Below are 18,683 nucleotides of genomic sequence, written 5' to 3' on the forward strand. Positions count from 1 at the left end.
TAGGTAAAAACTATGTTCCTTCATTTGCTGTTGAGAACTTTCCAATAGCGGATATATTTCATGACAAACACCCCCTCCCTATACCATCCCCACCCCCACTCCCACTCCCACCCCAAATGGTGTATTTTATCACTACATCTTAACAAGGCGTCTATAACGTTATTCTATTTCCCCCAAATCATTTAAGAAATCTGCCCTGCTTGAGGATCAGAGGCCAATATCACCTTATTGTTTAGGCAACCCCTTACCTCCTTCGGTGAGCAGAGGAGGCAACTCCATCTCTTAGTGCTAAGGGCTAAAGGTTTGCTTATTTTAAGAGATAAATTGATTTACCTTAAAAACAACAAAAGCGAAAACTAGAAACAGACAATTACATTATAATTTAGGTCGGACACGGAGCAACCTGTTACTGACATCGTGTCTTCTGCAAAGTTAAAAATGTGGATGCTATTTTCACTCTGGGGGCGTTTTAAATTCCAGTGTTCATAGTATACATTTACAGATATTTATCTTTAGTGACCGTTGTTTTCATATTTATTATTTTTAATATTTATTTATTTTTTACAAATTTTCTTCCCCTCTAATGATGATGCATGTATGCTTATGTAATCCTTAAATACATATGGACGGTCTTTTAAAAAGTGCTTAAACGACAGTATTTCCAAACTCCTGCACTTGGACTTTTCCAGGTGCTCTGAAAGTGTCAAGAAGCAGGAAGCGTTACAAGGTGACTTTGAACACTTGTTCATTTTCCCTGGTATGAAACTTCATGCCATTAAAAGAAGATTAACAAGAATATGCTGACAGTCCTCAATAGTCCCAAGAGGTTGCCATGGGCTACAGATGACCGGCTGAATCCAACTTTTTGGCAGATTTCCCGTTTAGCCACACTGACTGCCCAACATCCACTGGGTTTGTGCAACATTTCCATAGTGTCCTTTCAGAGCTCAAATAAGAGGGGCCCCAAATAGTTTCCTACACCACTCGACATTGCTGCTAGGTGGGGCATCAATCTTCTGCATTTTACCGAGCCATTCTGTGGGTAGTTCTTTGTATGCAATCCGGTATTCACTGTCAAAGGCCTCTGCGGGTGGACAAAATAAAGTTTCAATTTACTAATCTCACACATGGCAACCAGGTAAAGCCTTAATAAAACAGAAGAGACTAAGACATGGGCAGGCAAAATTCAGGATGCTTTTTTAAAACCGCAAACTTGAATACACAACTGTCATTTTTCAAGCTTTAACGGAATTGAGCATTCACGTTAATATTTACTAGGTAAACAGGGTGTTATAATAAGTCCGAAGCACTTTGTAGTTCTTCATTATGTTTAATAATACTCCATCGGCTTTTCAGTCATATTACCTCTCTCACATTCAAATCTAAACAGAATCTCCATGTGTATTAAACTGACAGGAACAATCCATTAGAATGGGAAGAGGAAGGAAGTAAGATAATATTCACACTGGTTTGACTCATAGGTCAAGTAATTATATCACAGGTGTCAAGGTGCTCATCACAGTGATTCTATGTCAGGACCGGAGGCTCAAATTATGCTTTACATTTTCTTCACTTTATCAACAGCAGCCATATTAAAGAAACAAACCAAACCACATCTCACCGAACCCACAGGGAAATTGGTAAAAACAAACAGGCAACATTTCCATCAGAGTTCATCCTTCAATCAAGTGTGAGGATTGTTCATGTAGACCCTTGTCTCTATCCTCCAAATTATCTTTCTTCGCTGCTCGCAGCCCAAGTAAGTTCAGTTTTTCTTCTCTTGCTATATTTGGCTTGTTATCTTCATTCCCTGTTGGATGCGAATGTCTGTGTCACGGGACCGCTTGGTGCTCCTAAGGGACATTTGTTCATTTTCCCTATTATGCAGAGTGCAGTGTTGGATTCCAGATGGTAGGTGGCACTTTGGAAGCATTTTTTCTCTATGGTAAGCAGCGCATGAGTTTGGAATTCCTGTCAGGATCCAGACTCATGCGCAGCTTTGTCTATGTCTCTGCCTGCCCCTGGAGAGCGATGCACTCACTGTAGAGGGTCTGTACAGGCTGTGAAGCCTGCATTTTGTCTGAACATCCTGTGCTTGTTCGGGGTAGGTGTGCCTGACTTCACACACCCCTTGGGGGGTCTATACTATTGCTTTAAGGCTTCCTGCCTTGCTGGGACACGCTCCCAGGAGGCAACATCACCCATATCATCTGTGATTTATCCCAGGGAGGGTGGTGTCCCGGGGGCTTGGACCCCTTTTAATTGTGTGTCTGTCCAGTTTTAACTCGCTGACCCCCCAGCACCAACTTTGCAGTTCTTAACACTGCCCTTAAGGTTTTACTCTGCGCTGGTCACTGTGCGGCAGTTAATTTAGTGCCTAAAAGCACTGCGCCCGTGTGTTGTCATGTGGGTGGGCCCCTCTGGTCATGTTAACGCCATAAGCATGTCAAAGCATGAAGACATGCATGGGGATGAGGATCCCTTAGCTCAGTTGCCCTAGGAGGATGAGTTTTATGATGCGGCGCACACACATATTTATAGGGCGGTTGAGGAGGCGATGACTCCCATGGAACAGCGCCTAGCGCAGCAAGTAACACGTGAATGTGCAAAATGGGCCAGGCCTCGATGGCCGCAGACCGCAGTGCCCCGGTCCAACCGCCAGATGACCAGCCTCTCTCAGCCAAGTGCCCCCAAGAGGATGGGGTGAATCACAATGCCTTTTTATGCCTCTGGCCCAAAATCAATCCCTCACTGCGTCCACCAACGATATGCCCCTGCCCAAGGCACTTTGTAGCCCAGTTCTCTCTGGCCCTAATGGGGGTGATGTCCACGGCGACACGGACAAAGAGCCTGGCCTGTCCAGACCTTGGCATCCTTCCACTTCTTCCCCAGCCACTGAACCCCATGGCGCAAACGTCGGATCAGACATGCTTGATGTGGAGGAGCTCCTCCATCCTCGTTTGTCTGATTGGATCCCAGCCACAAAGGCAGAAAACTACGTGGCGAGTAGGATAAGAGCCCTCTTGGGGAAAGAAGCCCGTAGTTGCCTGAAGGCAGAATGCCCACAGCCTTCATTAGATGGTAAGGGAGCTCTGACCCTGGAGCTTGACACCAGGAAGTCTACATTTCTGGTGAAATTCATAAATGATCCCAAAATGGGTATTCATAGGTACTGGCGGGTGTGCCAGGATAATCTCCTGGATGCCCTATGACCATGATCCTGTATATGGCAGACGATGTCAAAACTTCAGGCTCCCTCATCTCCCCGGTAGCGCTCTCCGGTTGGGCTCAGTGCTCAGTCTTATTCCTGTGCAATGCCAACTGCGCACTGCCCAATAAGCGGAGACACCTTAAATTCATAGATTGTGCATCCACGTCCTCATCCTTAGAGTAGGGGCCAGATTGGCAAAACTTTTACATGTTCTGGAAACACTCATGAGTGATGCATGTATCCTGTTAAAGGTACATGGTTTCTGCATAGATTTCTGCGGTTTCCCATGTCAACAGGTATGTCCTAGATCCTTCCAGTTTTCCCAACTTGAGGATGTGGAGATTGCATCACTCCTAGAAAAAGTGGCTATTTGTCCTACCTCTGCCCACACGCAAGGCTTCATAAGCAACATGTTCTTAGTCGACAAGGCAGATGGGGGTCAGAGATCGGTGCTGAATCTACGCAAATTCAACGAATGGCTGGTTTACCACCATTTCAAGATGGAGGGGATTCATCTCCTTCAAGATGTCTTGTGTCCTGCAGACTGGATGGTCCAACTGGACTTGAAGGACGCATATCTGGCCATTCTGATTTTTCCTCCCCATGGAGGTTCCTTCAGTTCTTCTGGCGTCAGAAAACATTCCACTTCACTACTCTACCTTTCGGTCTTTCCTCCGCACCTTGGGGCTTCACGAAGGTGCTCAAGCTCGTTGTGAAGTATCTTTGTGCACAGGAGATTTGACTGATTGTGTATCTCAACGCTTTGCTCCTCCTAGCGCAGGATCCTCAACAGTTATTGGCTCAATTGCAGATGGCTGTCTATCTTCTGGAAAACTTGGCTTTTGTGATAAACGTAAAGAAATCCCTTCTGGTGGTGGCGCAGAGGGCCACTTTTCTGGGATTTGTCAGACTCCACCGAAGCCACCATGAGCCTTCCTTCTCAGAAGATTACCAAGATCAGACACTCACTTTGCAGAACGTTGACCAGACAGAGGGTGTCTAATACAGATCGCTCGCCTGGTCGGACTAGTTGGTCTCCATCCATGCCATATTTCTGGGACCTCAACATTATCGAGCCCTGCAAAGATTGAAAGCACTGCATCTTCTGAGAGGCCTTGCTTTTTGTCACTCATCCTGTGCAACGAAGCACAAAGCAGACCTGTTGGCGGCGTTCCCATTTGGATTCATGGAACAGGAGAGCAATTTTTGGATCTGTACCAGACCTTATCATAGAATCCAATGCCAGCAGGTCAAGCTGGGGCGTTCAGTGGGCAGAAATTTCCACAGAAGGATCATGGGCTCCGCACAAGCAGGCGTTGCACATCAACTGATGGGAACTTTTAGCGGGTTCCTTTGCGTCCTGCTGTTGGACCGGGGACAAGATCCAGTCATGTGTCCAGCTAAAAATGGACAACATTTCAGCTCTGCGATATATAAAAACACTTGGGTGGCACCCGTTCAAAGGTTCTGTCCAATCTGGCGCCTAATTTTTGGAAGTTCCGCCTCGACCATCAGATATCAGTAATGGCAGAGTATGTTCCCGGTTGAGGGAATCAAGTGGCGGACTGGCAGTCTTGTCATTTTTTGGATTCCAGACTGCGGAAAATACATCCAGAGGTTTTTGCCATGCTCCAGGATCGGTGGGGTCCCTTTTCAGTGAATCTCTTTTCCTCCAGGTTGGACCATTTGTTGCTCGGGTTCTTCAGCTGGAGACCAAATTCTCTGGCGGATGCCATTGATGCGTTCCTACAAGACTGGGGGAAGGAGCAAGCATATACGTTTCCCCCATTTGATGTGGTCCTGAGAGCTTCGGCTCAGATCAGATGGCAACACGCGGAGTTGGTCCTGATCACCCCAATTTAGAGATCACAAGTATAGTTTCCAGTTCTATAGGAACTTTATTAGAATTTTCCAATCCGACCCCCTACTTCCAGATCTCCTTCTCAGGCCGGATCGGATCTTGCATCAGATGGTGCTGGACGGATCTCTCAACCTGATGGCATGGAGGATTACAGGGGTAGGTGGTCGATCCCAGGCCTTTCGGTGCAGGCTGAAGACTTCTTGTCCAAGACCTGGTCTGACAGCACAGTCAAGCAATACAGGTCTGAGTGAGCGCAATGGTGATGCTAGTGTGTGTGAGGGAATTGCGATCCTGTGGGGGCTGAGGTAGTTTAGATCCTGAATTTCTTGGCCAGTCTAGCCCAGCAGGGCATGACCTATTGATCTATCAATACCTTTTGGTTGGCAATTTCGGCAGGGCACATACATGTTGAGGGTAACCCTGTGTGGAAACATTCTTTTGTGTGCTGCTGGTCACGTGGTATCAGGTTCTCTCTCCTGCCAGAACCACAGTATTCTGAACTTTAAGATGTTGATAAGGTGCTCAACCTTTTTTTTTTTTTAAATCCTGGCAACCTAATAGGTTCCTCTTGCATAAGGAGATTTCGGCAAAGTTGGCAATGCTTCTCTGTCTGATATCGTGCAGAAGGGTGTCTGATGTTGGAGCCTTAGACATCACAGAATAATTTTTTCTCCTATCGGGTCTGTTTTACCATTAGTCAATGAACTAAATGTAGGACTGTAGAGGACCCAGCCTTTCCAGAGTCTCTGAAGCTTTGCAATGCTTAAAGGCTTATGAGGAAATGTTGGTAGATTTCATGCCCCCAGAGGGGAGACAATTCCTAATTGCCCTCAGGAAACCTCATAAGGAGGTTTCCTCGTCCACTATAGCTCGTTTGTTTTGGTGAGTCATGCAGGAAGCTGGCACTGATCTCACGATTTTTGGTGCCCATTCTACTAGGGGGGGCAATGGCCTCCAAGGCTTTCAGTCTAGGTGCCCGATTAGAGGACATCATGAATGCGAATGACTGGTACTCAGGTTCATACTTTAAACGGTTCTGTTTTAAGCCAATTTTGGATATGGCCCATTTGGTGGTAAGTAAGCTTTGAACTAGCATAATCCGTGGCTCCGGTCCTGACACAGAACTAAAAATGTCCTGGCTAACATAACAAAGTGTAAATTCCATTAAGGACACAGAGGCGAGGATTATTCCACCCGCGGATCCTGATCTGGAAGACCCTTCCTGTGACTAGGAAGTAATGGGTCTTCTATCCTGATTTCGATGCTGAAAATTGTGATGCAATTAACTATGTTCTTTTACATGCTTTGGTTGCTAGACAAATCTCTAGAGTCCAGATTCTCGCTTTTGTACCAGGCATGGATACTGGGAAATGAGAAGCATATAAAGGGGTATTGGGTGACTCGGGCGCAGAGGATTTGGAGGATACAGACAAGGGACCATATGGACAACCCTGACAGCTGATTGAAGGGTGGACTCTGATGGAAATGTTGCCTGCTGTTTGCTTTTACCAATTACCTTGTGGGTTCTGGGAAATGTGGTTTGGTTTGTTTCTTTAATATGGCCGCTGTTAATAAAGTGAAGAAAGTGTAAAGCATAATCCTCGCCTCCATATCCTTAACGGAATTTAAACTTTCTGTTACGTTAGCTAGGAAATTTTTCATTCTTGTACATTAGACCTTGGCATGTCTAGATTTGCAACCTGCTAGCCACAGCACAGTAATAACTACGCCTCAAACATGACAGATTAAACAAAAGAATCCCAGACGAAGCATGGAGCGGTCAAGCCAGGTCCCACACTCCATACCAGGGACTCACCATCAGGAAATCAAGGGAACTATGGACTATGAGTACAATAGTCACAATGGTGAGCAAAATTAAGTTACTTACCTGTACATTTATTTCCTCCAGCAGTGGGATTGTGTGCATTCTCTATAGCCACACATTATTTTATTTTATATTCTCTGAAGTAAAGCTTGGGAACCTCAGTATCATGGGCCATCTTTCATGCAATAGTATCCATCAATCAATCAAATTTCTTAAGCGTGCTACTGACCGGGCAGGGTCTCAAGGTGCTGGGGGTGGGGGGATTACTGCTCGAAGAGCCATGTTTTGAGGCACTTTCTGAAAGTTAGGAGGTCCTGGGTCTTGCGTAGGTTGGTGGGGATGGAGTTCCAGGTTTTGGCGGCAAGGTGGGAGAAGGATCTGCCACCGGAGGTGGTGCGTTGGATGCGGGAGACTGTTGCGAGGTGGGCGGAGCGGAGCTGGCGGGTCGGGACGTGGAAGTTGATTAGTTCGTTGAGGTAGGCCGATCCGGTGTCATGGAGGGCTTTGTGAGCGTGGATTAGGATTTTGAAGATGATCCTTTTGTTGATGGGCAGTCAGTGTAGGGATCTGAGGTGGGCGGAGATGTGCTCGTGGTGAGGGAGGTTGAGATTGAGACGTGTGACGGCGTTCTGGATGCGCTGGAGTTTTCGCTGAAGCTTGGCTGTGGTCCCTGCTTAGAGGGCGTTGCTGTAGTCCAGTCTGCTGCTGATGAGGGCGTGGGTGACCGTTCTTCTGGTTTCTACTGGAATCCACTTGAAGGTCTTGCATAGCATGCGGAAGGCGTTGAAGCAGGAGGATGATATGGCGTTGATTTGCTGAGTCATGGAGTGAGACGAGTCAAGTATGCCGCTGAGATTACGGGCGTGGGTGTTGGGTGTTGGGTGTTGGGGGTGGTAGGCCACCAAGACTCGTTCCATGCTGTCTTGTTGGATCCGAAGATGATGATTTCGGTTTTTCCTGAGTTCAATTTGAGGTGGCTTGCTGCCATCCAGCTAGTGATGGCGAGGAGTCCGGCGTGTAGGTTGTTTTTAGCAATAGATGGGTTCCTCGTGAGGGGGAGGATGAGCTGGGTGTCGGCGGCGTATGAAATGATGTTGAGGTCGTGGGGGCGGACGATGCTGGCGAGTGGAGCCATGTAGATACTGAACAGGGTGGGGCTGAGTGAGGATCCTCGGGGGACCCCAAAAATGGTCTTGGTGGCCTTAGACCAGAATGGAGGGAGGCGAACTCTTTGGGTTCTTTCGGAGAGGAAGGAGGTGAGCCAGTCCAGGGCTTTGTGGTGAATACCGGGGTCGAAGAGGCATGTGCGAAGGATTTGGTGGCATGCGGTGTTGAATGCTGCGGAGAGGTCTAGAAGGATGAGGGCGACTGTTTCACCCTTGTCCAATCTGGTCATGATGTCGTCTGTGCAGGCGATGTGGGCGGTCTTGGTGCTGTGGTTTTTGCGGAATCCAGAATGGGAGACGTCGAGTACATTGTTGTCCTCCAGGAAGCGGGATAGTTGTTTGTTTACTATCTTCTCTATGACATTCGCAGGGAAGGGAATATAGAGATAGGTCGGTAGTTTGTGAGGTCTTCAGGGTCTGCTTTGGTTTTTTTTAGTAGAGCGTTGACTTCGGCGTGTTTCCAAATATCTTGGAAGGTTGCGGTCTCGAAGGAGCTGTTGGTGATGGCCCAGAGCTGGGGAGCGATGATTTGGCTAGCCTTGTTGAAGACGTGGTGGGGGCCAGGGTCTGTTGGGGAGCCTGAGTGGATGGAGCCCATGGTTTTGCTGGTTTCTTCATCATTGGTGGGGGTCCAGGTGTTCTGCACGTTGGCGCGGTAGGGTGCTGTGGTGTTGGCTGCATCAGTGGTGGTGATGAAGGGTGGCGTCGATATGAAGCTTTCGTGTATATCTGTGATCTTGCGGTGGAAGTAGCTGGAGAGGGAGTTGCAAAGGTCTTGAGAGTGCGGAGGGTCAATGGCACAGGATTTGGGTTCGGTGAGTTCTTTAATGATGGTTAAAAGTTCTTTGCTGTTGTGTGGGTTGTCGTCTATGCGTTCTGTGTAGAAGGATCATTTGGTGGTCTGCATGAGCTGGTGGTGTTTGCGCATGGCTGATTTGAGGGCGGAGAAGTTGCTCACTGATGGTTCTTGTCGCCAGGCTTTCTCAATTTTTCAGCATTCTCGTTTGGAAGTCTGAAGTTCTGTGATGAACTAAGGGGCTGTCTTGTTGGTGCGGGTGTTGTTTTTTTTGAGTGGGGCAAGGGAGTTAGCGCATAAGTCGAGCCATCGTGTGAGGTTGAGGGCGGCGGCGTTGGTAATGGGTGGTGGAGCTTGGGCGAGGTTCGAGATCAGTTGTTCCTTGGAGATCTTGTTCCACTTGCGGTAAGGGATAGGATATTGTTGGTGGTGGGCTTCAGGAAGGAGAAGTGGGCGCAGTGGTGGTCAGTCCAATGGAGTTCGGTGGTGTGAGTGAAGGCGATGTGGCTGCTGGACAAGAAGATGGCGTCAAGCGTGTGACCGGCTGAGTGGGTGGGTGAGGTGACCAGTTGCTTGAGGCCAAGGTTTGCGAGGTTGTCCAGCAGGGCAGTGGAGTTGCAGTCGTTAGTGCTCTCCAGGTGGAAGTTTAGGTCACCGAGGAGTAGGTAGTCCGTGGAGGCGAGGGCGTGAGAGCTGATAGTGTTGGCGATGGTGTCACAGAATGGGGGACGGGGTCCATCTATGTAGATATCTATACATAAATTCCTATATATATATATATATATATATATATATATATATATATATATATATATATATATATATATATATATATATATATATATATATATATATATATATATATATATATATATATACACACACACATTTAAAAATACACAGTGTATTATGGCATTTATTACCATTGTAGATTGTGAGAAGAGGGCAAGACTCATGAGAAGTGAGTTAAATTACTCTCCTCACCCTCAACAAACGGTAATAAACAATACTTAATACAGATCTGCATATATGGCATCTGCTATCCTCATTTGTCATGCCTTGTAGTAATAAGCAGGGCCACCAGAATTGTGGGACCCAGAGGCAATTGTGTTTTGTGCATTATTATGGATTGGCTGCATGATCCATAATCTGCTACACAATCTGCATATTTTAACAAAAAATAGTTTCTAGCTCAAATGGATCAAAGGTTACTGAACTCACAGCGACACATCTTGCAGCGAGCATAGCAGATGGCTCTATCCAAAGGTTGACTGGTCATCTTTCTGTTGACTAATACTGTATTTGGAGGTTAAACTAGTACTAATGAGGTGCAACCTTTGCCTGGACAGTGGTAACGTGAAAAAATTGAAAAATTGATAAGTAATAGTATCACAGCATATGCATTGCTGTACATAATCTGCCTTTTCTTGCTGCATAATTTAGTTTCTCAGGGAGCATAATTTGATCCTGCCCTGCTGTATAATTCCAGCGGCTGTTATGAGTAAGTTTCTTCCTCAGAACTGGCACTGAAGGAATACATCACTGCACAGAGAAAGCGAAGCAACACTGTATAGAGCTCAGGACTATTAGCACAGCTTTTGTCCCCAGACATCAAGCAGTGTTTTCACAATGCACTGTGCATATGCAAAGGAGTTACTTTCCAATCAATAGTGGTGGCAGAAGAGATCTTTAAGGAAGTTGAAACTTTGGAGATTTTAGCTCTTGAACTATTAGGAAGGAAAATCATTGTTGTGGCCTGGTCTGCCATAGAGTGAGCTGCTACATATCTGGGTAACTGGGGAGTAGCCTTGTTGTGGGAAAACAGGCAGTCCATAAGCCATCTTTACTACGTCTGAATTTCCAACCACGTGTCTTTTTAGGTTCCTCCTGCACAGCGCGTGCAAAATCTCTTGGATTTAAACAAAATCTCAAAAGGGGCTTAAAACTCGCCCATTACTTACCTTTACCTACCATTGGCAGGCTCCCACATGGCTCTTACCTCACTTTACTTACAATTGGCCGGCTCCCACGTGGCATGCTTCCTACTGGTCATCACCCCTTCCTCTCTCCGTCTTCCTCCTGGCCTTCAAGTCTTCTTTGTCCTGCACTGGAGCACTGGTTCAAGTACTGCTTCCAGTGGGGAGTGTGGTTTCAGTGGCCGCAAGGCACTTTTTGTTACTTTTTTGACATTACTCTTCTTGAGTGCATGTCTCTTCGATCCCCTCTCAACCCTGCACTTTCAGTCCTCCTTTCTCCATCACGACTGCTGCAGTGTAAACCTTCACTATACACAGCGCGTTCTCTAGTTGGAGTAATGTGAATCTTTAGTCAGACAAAGTATAAGTGACAGCGAGAGAACAGCTGTGCTTTATATTGGAGGCTCATTCAAATAGGGTGGGTTATTTATCACAGTAGGATACTCAGGATGTAGCATTATGTTAAATGTTGCCAACCTTGGAATTGGGGAAGCTGCGAGACTCTGCATAGGCTTAAAATCCAGTGATTATGAGAAAATCACTTTATTCTTCTTTGGCTTAAAAATGAATGTGCTCTTGTATAATGTAACTGGTGCTCATGTGAACTTCAACTCCTTCAGGTAGAATTTGTGCTTTATAAAACAGCAAACAAAAAACAAAATACAGACTTTGCAATGTGGGAAAGGGGAAGCTCTGCACTTGGTAGTTGGACATGGCACAGCTCAAATATGGTTGTTCTTTCGTCAGTGCTCTCTCCATTCTGAACATCCCGTCCTCATTTAGTGCCCTTGGTAGCAGCAACAATCATTCAACACTGGTTATTGCTGTGGTATTTGCAGGTAAGAGGGCCATAGGTTATGGCAAGTATGGGATGCAAGTGGCGCCAGGGGTTCCATTGTTCAGAGATAATATTGCCAATGGAGTGGGTCTGTTTGGTACCAAAGAGCTGCTTCATCTCTTTGGCAGCTGAACCCTAGAGACTACACTGTTGGACACTAGGAGTTCTCTGAGAGACCATAACAATAAAAGTATTCTAAGACGGTACACCTGTCCGTGCCTCTTAAGAAGAAAACTCAACAGTTGACCTCTCCCCCACCCCTACCTCCAGCACTATAGATGGCCGAGGATGCAGATGAATTTTACTGATATTAATGGTGTTTCTTTTTCACCACATACTCCCCTTCCACATATTTTTTACCCAGCCCCTTCACTGTACCAAAAGGAACAGCACAATACGCAAAGCCTCATTAATTAGGTGTAGTTCTGATTTTTGTTTCTTTAGACCGTCTTTCTTTCTTCCCTCCGCATCCTGCAGGTTAAACAAGAGCCCGCACATCAACTTTCCTTAAGCTCTGGGTCACGCAAGGGTGAAAGTAGCCTTTTCTGTATGCAAACTCGCACTGTATAAATGCTTTCCTGTGTCCTTGATTACCAATTACACAGGCTAGAACAAAAGGAGAGTTACTTAAAGAATGGGGGCGCAAATTTGCCTTCATTTGCCAATATTTTACATGGATTTAACAAGCACTGTCAAAGCCAATAGGTTTCGCCCATGAAAAATCTATAGGCTTTGTTTTTGTTTTTTACGTGTTGCATAGCAGGTTAGCTTTAGACATGGGTGGGTGCACAAAAAAAGATTGTCGCACCGGGTGCTGCCAGCCCTGCTGGACATTATTTGAAGAGCCAGCTTTTTGCGGAACTCAAGAAGTGTTTAAAAGGCTCTAATGTGCTGTGGGAGGTCTTTGCATGCTTTGGGGGCAGCGATTCTCCGAACAACAAAAACATCTTGCAATGTAGTCATTCTCCACCCACTAGAGGGACTGCAACAAGGTGTTTCCCCTGGGAGGGTGCGCTCTGGGCATGATATCCAGGCCTATACTTCTTTGAGATTTTGCCAATAATAAAAAGCTGTCAACTGGACCTCATGGTGAAGGTATTCAGCCTTGTAGAGCCATTTCTGGGTACAGCTTTCAATCCTGCCCCATTGGAAGTATTTCAAAACAATAAAAGTGACTGTGTGTAACAGTAAAACTTTGACTGGGGGGAGGCAGCAAAACTACTTCCATTGTGAAGCAACGATGGGGGTTATTAACATTTTCTTGATCTCGCATGGAGCTTTTAGCACCAAAAATGAAGGCTTCAACAGAATCCCAATGAAATGTGTCAGACTTTGAGAGGCACTTGCCAGCTTGAGCATCCAGCTTTGCAGGAGGATGAAAACTGAAAATTCTTATGTCCCAAGCGAAACACTTTCACTAGTGTAATCTTCTCAGCTTTCAAGGTATGCTCCATTACAGCCAGCCTTAAAGCATGCCTATATTCCAGTGAACCGTGAACTTTGACTTTCAATTGGCCATCTGAGTTTTCTTGTCCCTTTTCCCCCCAAAATTTCACAACTCTTTATCTCTTGTTCTTCTTATCCAATTTAATCATTTTGCTGATTACGTTTTTATTGACTTCTCTGAAGTGGCATGGACATTTATTGTATGCTACTGCTCAAACTTAACAGTCTTTTCTCTGGGAAACTGCCTGCTGTCTGTACCATTGTTAGCGAGGGATGAGCAGACATTCTCTTAAAACTGTGTAGTCACTTTGACATTGTGTTTATTATCTTGAAAGCAGTTCCTCTTCCCAAATTAATAACCTAATTTTTGACACTGCACAGCCAGAAAGTGCATCTACATGAAGAATCAATGTAAATAAGTACCTATTACAAAGGTGGTATTTATTTTTACCATTTCTTTACTTTAAAATCAGTTTCAACCAACAAATACTGAACTTCCAAACCTCAATATTTGAACATATGAGGAATGTTACAAGCAACTTACCTATATCGATATTCTCTCTACCAAGTGATACTAAGGAGAGGAAAAGAATTTCTCTGTACAAACTTCTGCAAAAGAATAAGAAGCAATTTAATATTAGCTATGATAGAAACACATTGACCTTGCCCAGCAGGCAGATTACCCAAAACAACAAAAGTAAGGCAAGGAAGAAAGCAGCAATTCCGGTGGTCATTAGCAATAGGATTAAAACCATGCACCAAGAATAAAATCTGTCTACATTAATCAAGCAGGCCTTGTCACAGGTTTTATTATAAAGCTAGAACTCCATACCGACCCAGTGCTAAAGGTGGTAATGTATTGCGATAATGTCCAAAGTTACTCGCCATCCTAAGTGGTCATTTTATATTCAAAGTTTTTGACGGTCAGTCGGCTGCTTCCGAGCACAAACCAAGCAGGGATTATAACAAGTCTAAAGCATGAGTAGTAAAGTTTCATGGACAGTTATACTCTGGTCCTTACACCTAGCAGAAAAGGAAAATGTTACTTAACCAGTAAGCATCTATTTGGGGCATGTAGCGCTGTAGATTCACATGCTCTGAATACTTCCACCATCTAGTGTTGGGTCCAGAAGGTTGCAATTTGTTTTTGTTTGCAAAATCTTTCCAGTCAAGAGGTAGAGTGACTTTCCCTCTTGCTGGCAATGCATATGGTCCTCGACTCCATCTTCAGATTGTTTTCCTGTAGGCGGCTGTGAATGGAGTGTAGTCTAAAGATAAGCAAGGGAAATGACCATGCGTGCAAATGTATGTTAAGAGACTGTAACGGGCACCAGTGCCTGTGGAGGCGGGTGTGCACATGTGAACCTACAGCACTACATGCCACAAACAGATACAAACAGGGTAAGTAACATTTTCTGTTTGATGGCATATGCAGCAGTAGAGACACATGCTCTGCACAGACTGTAAAGTAGTGCCTCCAGAGAAGCGGTGGCTAACCTGTGGGTGTTACAACACTTTGAAAAAGAGTACATAGCATTGCCTGACCTACATTGGCTTGCTGTCATGCTAGAACATCCACACATTAGTGTTTATTGACAGTGTGTGGTGTTGGCCATGCAGCTGCCTTACAAATGTCCGCTATGGGTATGTTACCTAGAAATGCCATAGATGCACCTTTTTTGCCTGGTGCGTGTGCTCTAAGGGTAACAGGTTGTGACCTCTTGGCTTCTGCACGAGTCTGGAAAAAATACATCAAAAAGTTGTTTTGTCTTCCTACAGGTTTAAGTTCTCTCAATATAGAACATAAGCGCTCTTTTCTCATTTAACGTGTGGAGGGCTCTTTCAGCAACCGGAATAGGTTGTGGGGAAAAAACAGGCAACTCAATAGTTTAGTTCATATGAAATTGAGATACTACATGTGGTAGAAATTGGGTGCAAAGAACCACTTTATATCTGGAAAAAAGGTTATCGCAAGTTTAATGCCTGGAGCTCTCTTACACGTCTTAGTGAAGTGATTGCATCATAAAAGGCTACCTTCCACAAAAGAAATTACAAAGGGCATGAATTTAGTGGTTGAAAAGGTGGCCCCATAAGTCTAGTGAGTACCACATTAAGGTTCCAAGAAGGCACTGGTGGTAATCTTGGTGGTATCACCTTTTAAGCCCTTCTATAAAAGCCTTTATGACAGGGATCTTGAAAAGAGAAGACTACTGTCTGTTCTGAAGATAAGCAGCAATGGCTGCTAAATGTAACCTTATTTAAGTGAATGCCAAGTTTGCTTTTTGCAAATGGTGAAGATACAAAATAATATTTTGTACAGGCACTTGGAAGGGTGTTCCAGTTTTAGAAATGCTACAGTGAACAAAGTGTTTCCACTTTCCTGCACTACATGCTCTAGTGGTAGGTCTACGTGTTTCTTTAAGAATGTCCATAAATTCGTGAGCTAGATTTAAATACCAAAAGTTCAAGACTTCAGGAACCAAACTGCAAGATTCAGCTCCTTGGCATTTGGGTGACCAATCTGACCTTGGTTCTGAGAGAGAAGGCCCGAGTTGAGGGGAAGCTTCTCGTGTGGCACTACTGATAGGTCCAGCAGGGTAGTAAACCATGGTTGTCTTGCCCATTTGGGTGCCACTAGAATTAGTGTGAGAGACTTGCCTGAGTTTATGAACCACAGACGAAAGAAGAGGGAGAGGTGAAAAAGCATAGGCAAGTTCATCCACAGGGCACTGCCCTGGGACGGAGGGTGTGGGAACTTGGGACGTGAAGTTTGGGCATTTTGCGTTTTCATTTGTTGCAAACAGATCTATGTCTGGAAAACTCTATTTTTGAAGGTAGGGTTGAAGGACTCTGGGGTGGAGTTCCCACTCGTAAACTTGTTGCCGCAGTCAGCAAAATTGTTGTGTGATCCTGGGAGGTGTTCCGCTAACAGGTAAATGTTATGGCGAATCGCCCAATGCCAACCTATATGTGCAAGGCGAGACAACTGTAATGAGTGTGCCCCTCCCCCCCCAGTTTTTGCAGATAGAACATGGTTGTCATGTTGTCTATGCAAATGAGGATTACTTTGTTGAGAAGATGCATCACAAAAGCTTTGAGTGCTGGATGAATAGAGAGCAGCTCGAGATAGTTGATCTGCAAAAGTCTGTGTGTGATCCCAAAGACCCTGTATTGTGAGGTCTTGGAGAGGAGTACCCCATCCCGCCTGGGAAGCGTCCGTTGTCAGAATGACTTCTGGAACAGGGTCCAGAAATGGACACCCTTTCAAAAGATTGGTTTTGTTCCACCACTGCAGAAAACGAAGGTGCAGTTGTCTACCAACACTAAATCCTCCTATGCCTGAGACCATTGGCATGATAGACATTCCTGCAACGGGCTCATGTAAAGACATGAATGTGGCACTATTGCAATGCAAGTAACCATCTTTCCCAGAAGTTTTAGGATTAATTTCACTGTGACCCGCTGATTGGGGTGAAAGTTGCACTTGAAAGTTCTGGACTCTTTGTGCGTTTGGGTAAGTTATGCCTAGCTGTCTATTGATTATGGTCCCAAAGTAAGGCTGTACCTGAAGTGGGGTGAAATGCGACTTTTGAAAATTGATTGTGATCCCTAACCGGTGAAGCAAGTCTTTTGTTGTTTGAATATGGCTGAGACAATGATTGATAGAGCTGGCTTTGATAAGCCAGTCATCTAGGTATGGGTATTATCGGTGAGCTGGGAGAATAGGAAAATGGAAATAGGCGTATTTTATCTAGTGCTGATAGAAAGTCGTCCTGTTGAAGCAAGGGTAACACATCTTAGAGTGTGACCGTATGAAAATGTTCTGATATGATGTGATGGTTTAGGGGTCTGAGATCCAGAATGGGTCTCAGTGAGCCATCTTTCTTGGGGATGAGAAAGAAAAGGGAATACACCCTTGCTCCTTTATTTTGAAACGGAACTGGTTCTATTGCTCTCTTGGCAAGTAGAGTCTGAACTTCCTGTTTGAGTAAAGCAATGTGATCCTGTGAGTGCGATGTGGGATATTTAGAGGTGTGGAACGTAGCTACAGACAATAAACATGTTGGATAATATCCAACACCCTTTGATCTGTTGTGATTTGCTGCCAATTTTGGAGAAAGAACTGAAGGCGCCCTCCTACAGGTGTCTGGTATTCACAAGGTAGCCTTACAGAGTCACTGTTTAGAGACAGTGACAGAGGCTCGAGGGGAGGTTGTTTCAACTCTATCTCTGTAATTGTTTCCTCTATACTAGGATCCTTTGCAGAATCCCTTGTGTGAGGATGTATTTGGTTGACCCTTATTGTAGGATTAGGATGTTTCAGCTGAAGGAGGTTTAAAGGCTGGCTTGCATTGTGGCCTAGAAAAAGCACTGCGAGAGCTGGAAAGCTGGAGTGCTCCCATGGATTTTACCACCTCGTTTTCCTTCTTCATTTTCTAAGGTCTGGTCTATTTGTGGGCCGAAGAGGCGTTCCTTTTCAAAAGGCACCTTTAGAATTGTTTGTTGCAACTCTTGTTTGAAGCCAGAAATGCACAGCCATGCATGATGGCTTAGCAGGACACTAGTATTGATACCTCTGGCTGCGGTATCATCTGAATCTAAGGCATAACGTATAGAGCTATTAGAAATTAGCTGTCCTTCATTGAAAACTTCTTGCTCCCTTTTCCTATGTTCCTCTAGGAGGTATTGGAGTAACTGCTCCATCTCATCCCAGTGGCGTCTGTCATACCTTGCCAGGAGTCCCTCCGTGTTGCAATATGCCAGTGATTTGCTGTTTGAGCAGCAACACGCTTGCCTGAGGCATCAATGAGTTTACTCTCCTTATCAGGAGGTGAAGCATCTTGGTAGCTTGGGAGTTAACTCTCTTCCTAGCATTAGTCACTACTAAAGAGTCTGCTGGAATCTGACTCCTGAAGTAGATAGGGTCTGAGGGAGAAGCCTTGTATTTCTTCTCCACTGTAGGAGTAATAATCTGAGCTCTAGCCAGGTCATGAAATGTGCTGTCTGCATGCCTTAAGATTCCCTTAAGCATAGGGATATATTAAGCTGTCTTGTGTGAGGCAGTTAGTGTTTCAAAGAGGAAATCATCCTCTGTAGGATTCTTATGAAGAGGTACCTGATGGTAAGTTGCTACCCTCCCCCTAGTTCTTGAAAAGAAGTAGTTTCGTCAGGTGGTGAAAGTCTAGTTGGATAAACCTCTATGCCTGTATGTGTATAGGTATCTACGTAATACTGACACCAAGGGTCTATACCAGTGTGTAAGTGCTCCTTGTCATCGCCTGTATCTTGTGTATTATGAAGGGAATGAGGTGACCCTTGTGGTGAAATGTATGTCCAGGGGTCACAGTGAGAATGTTGCGGAGACAGAGAATGTGGTGGTGGGGTGACTGGTGGAGGAGATGTAGGGAGAGGTGGCGGAGACTCTTCTATGTCCTTATCCATTCTCCTTTGTTTGACTGGAGGTGTGGGTTGTTCTAGAGCCTCCTCAAAATTAAGTTGTCGCACTGAAGAGGTGGAGATAACAGTCTTCACCAGCACCCTTCCCGTTTGTGGCTGGATCTGAA

General features: G+C 45.2%; 1 protein-coding gene across 2 annotated transcripts in view; it reads right to left on the bottom strand.

Moving 5' to 3' along the window:
• Window positions 1-563: 563 nt before the first annotated feature.
• Window positions 564-18,683, bottom strand: part of DENND4C (DENN domain containing 4C) — a 1,359,979-nt gene continuing 1,341,859 nt past the window's right edge. The window contains exons 33-34 of one of the 2 annotated variants that reach the window (XM_069239287.1): window positions 13,664-13,728; window positions 564-1,084 (exon numbers count right to left, since the gene is read on the bottom strand). In XM_069239287.1, the coding sequence (XP_069095388.1) occupies window positions 948-1,084; window positions 13,664-13,728 (202 nt within the window). In that variant the 3' untranslated portion in view covers window positions 564-947. The remainder of the gene's footprint in view (window positions 1,085-13,663; window positions 13,729-18,683) is intronic. The other variant, XM_069239298.1, reaches the window with a different exon arrangement.

Source organism: Pleurodeles waltl, chromosome 1_2 (assembly GCF_031143425.1).
Source record: "Pleurodeles waltl isolate 20211129_DDA chromosome 1_2, aPleWal1.hap1.20221129, whole genome shotgun sequence".
NCBI lineage: Eukaryota > Metazoa > Chordata > Amphibia > Caudata > Salamandridae > Pleurodeles > Pleurodeles waltl.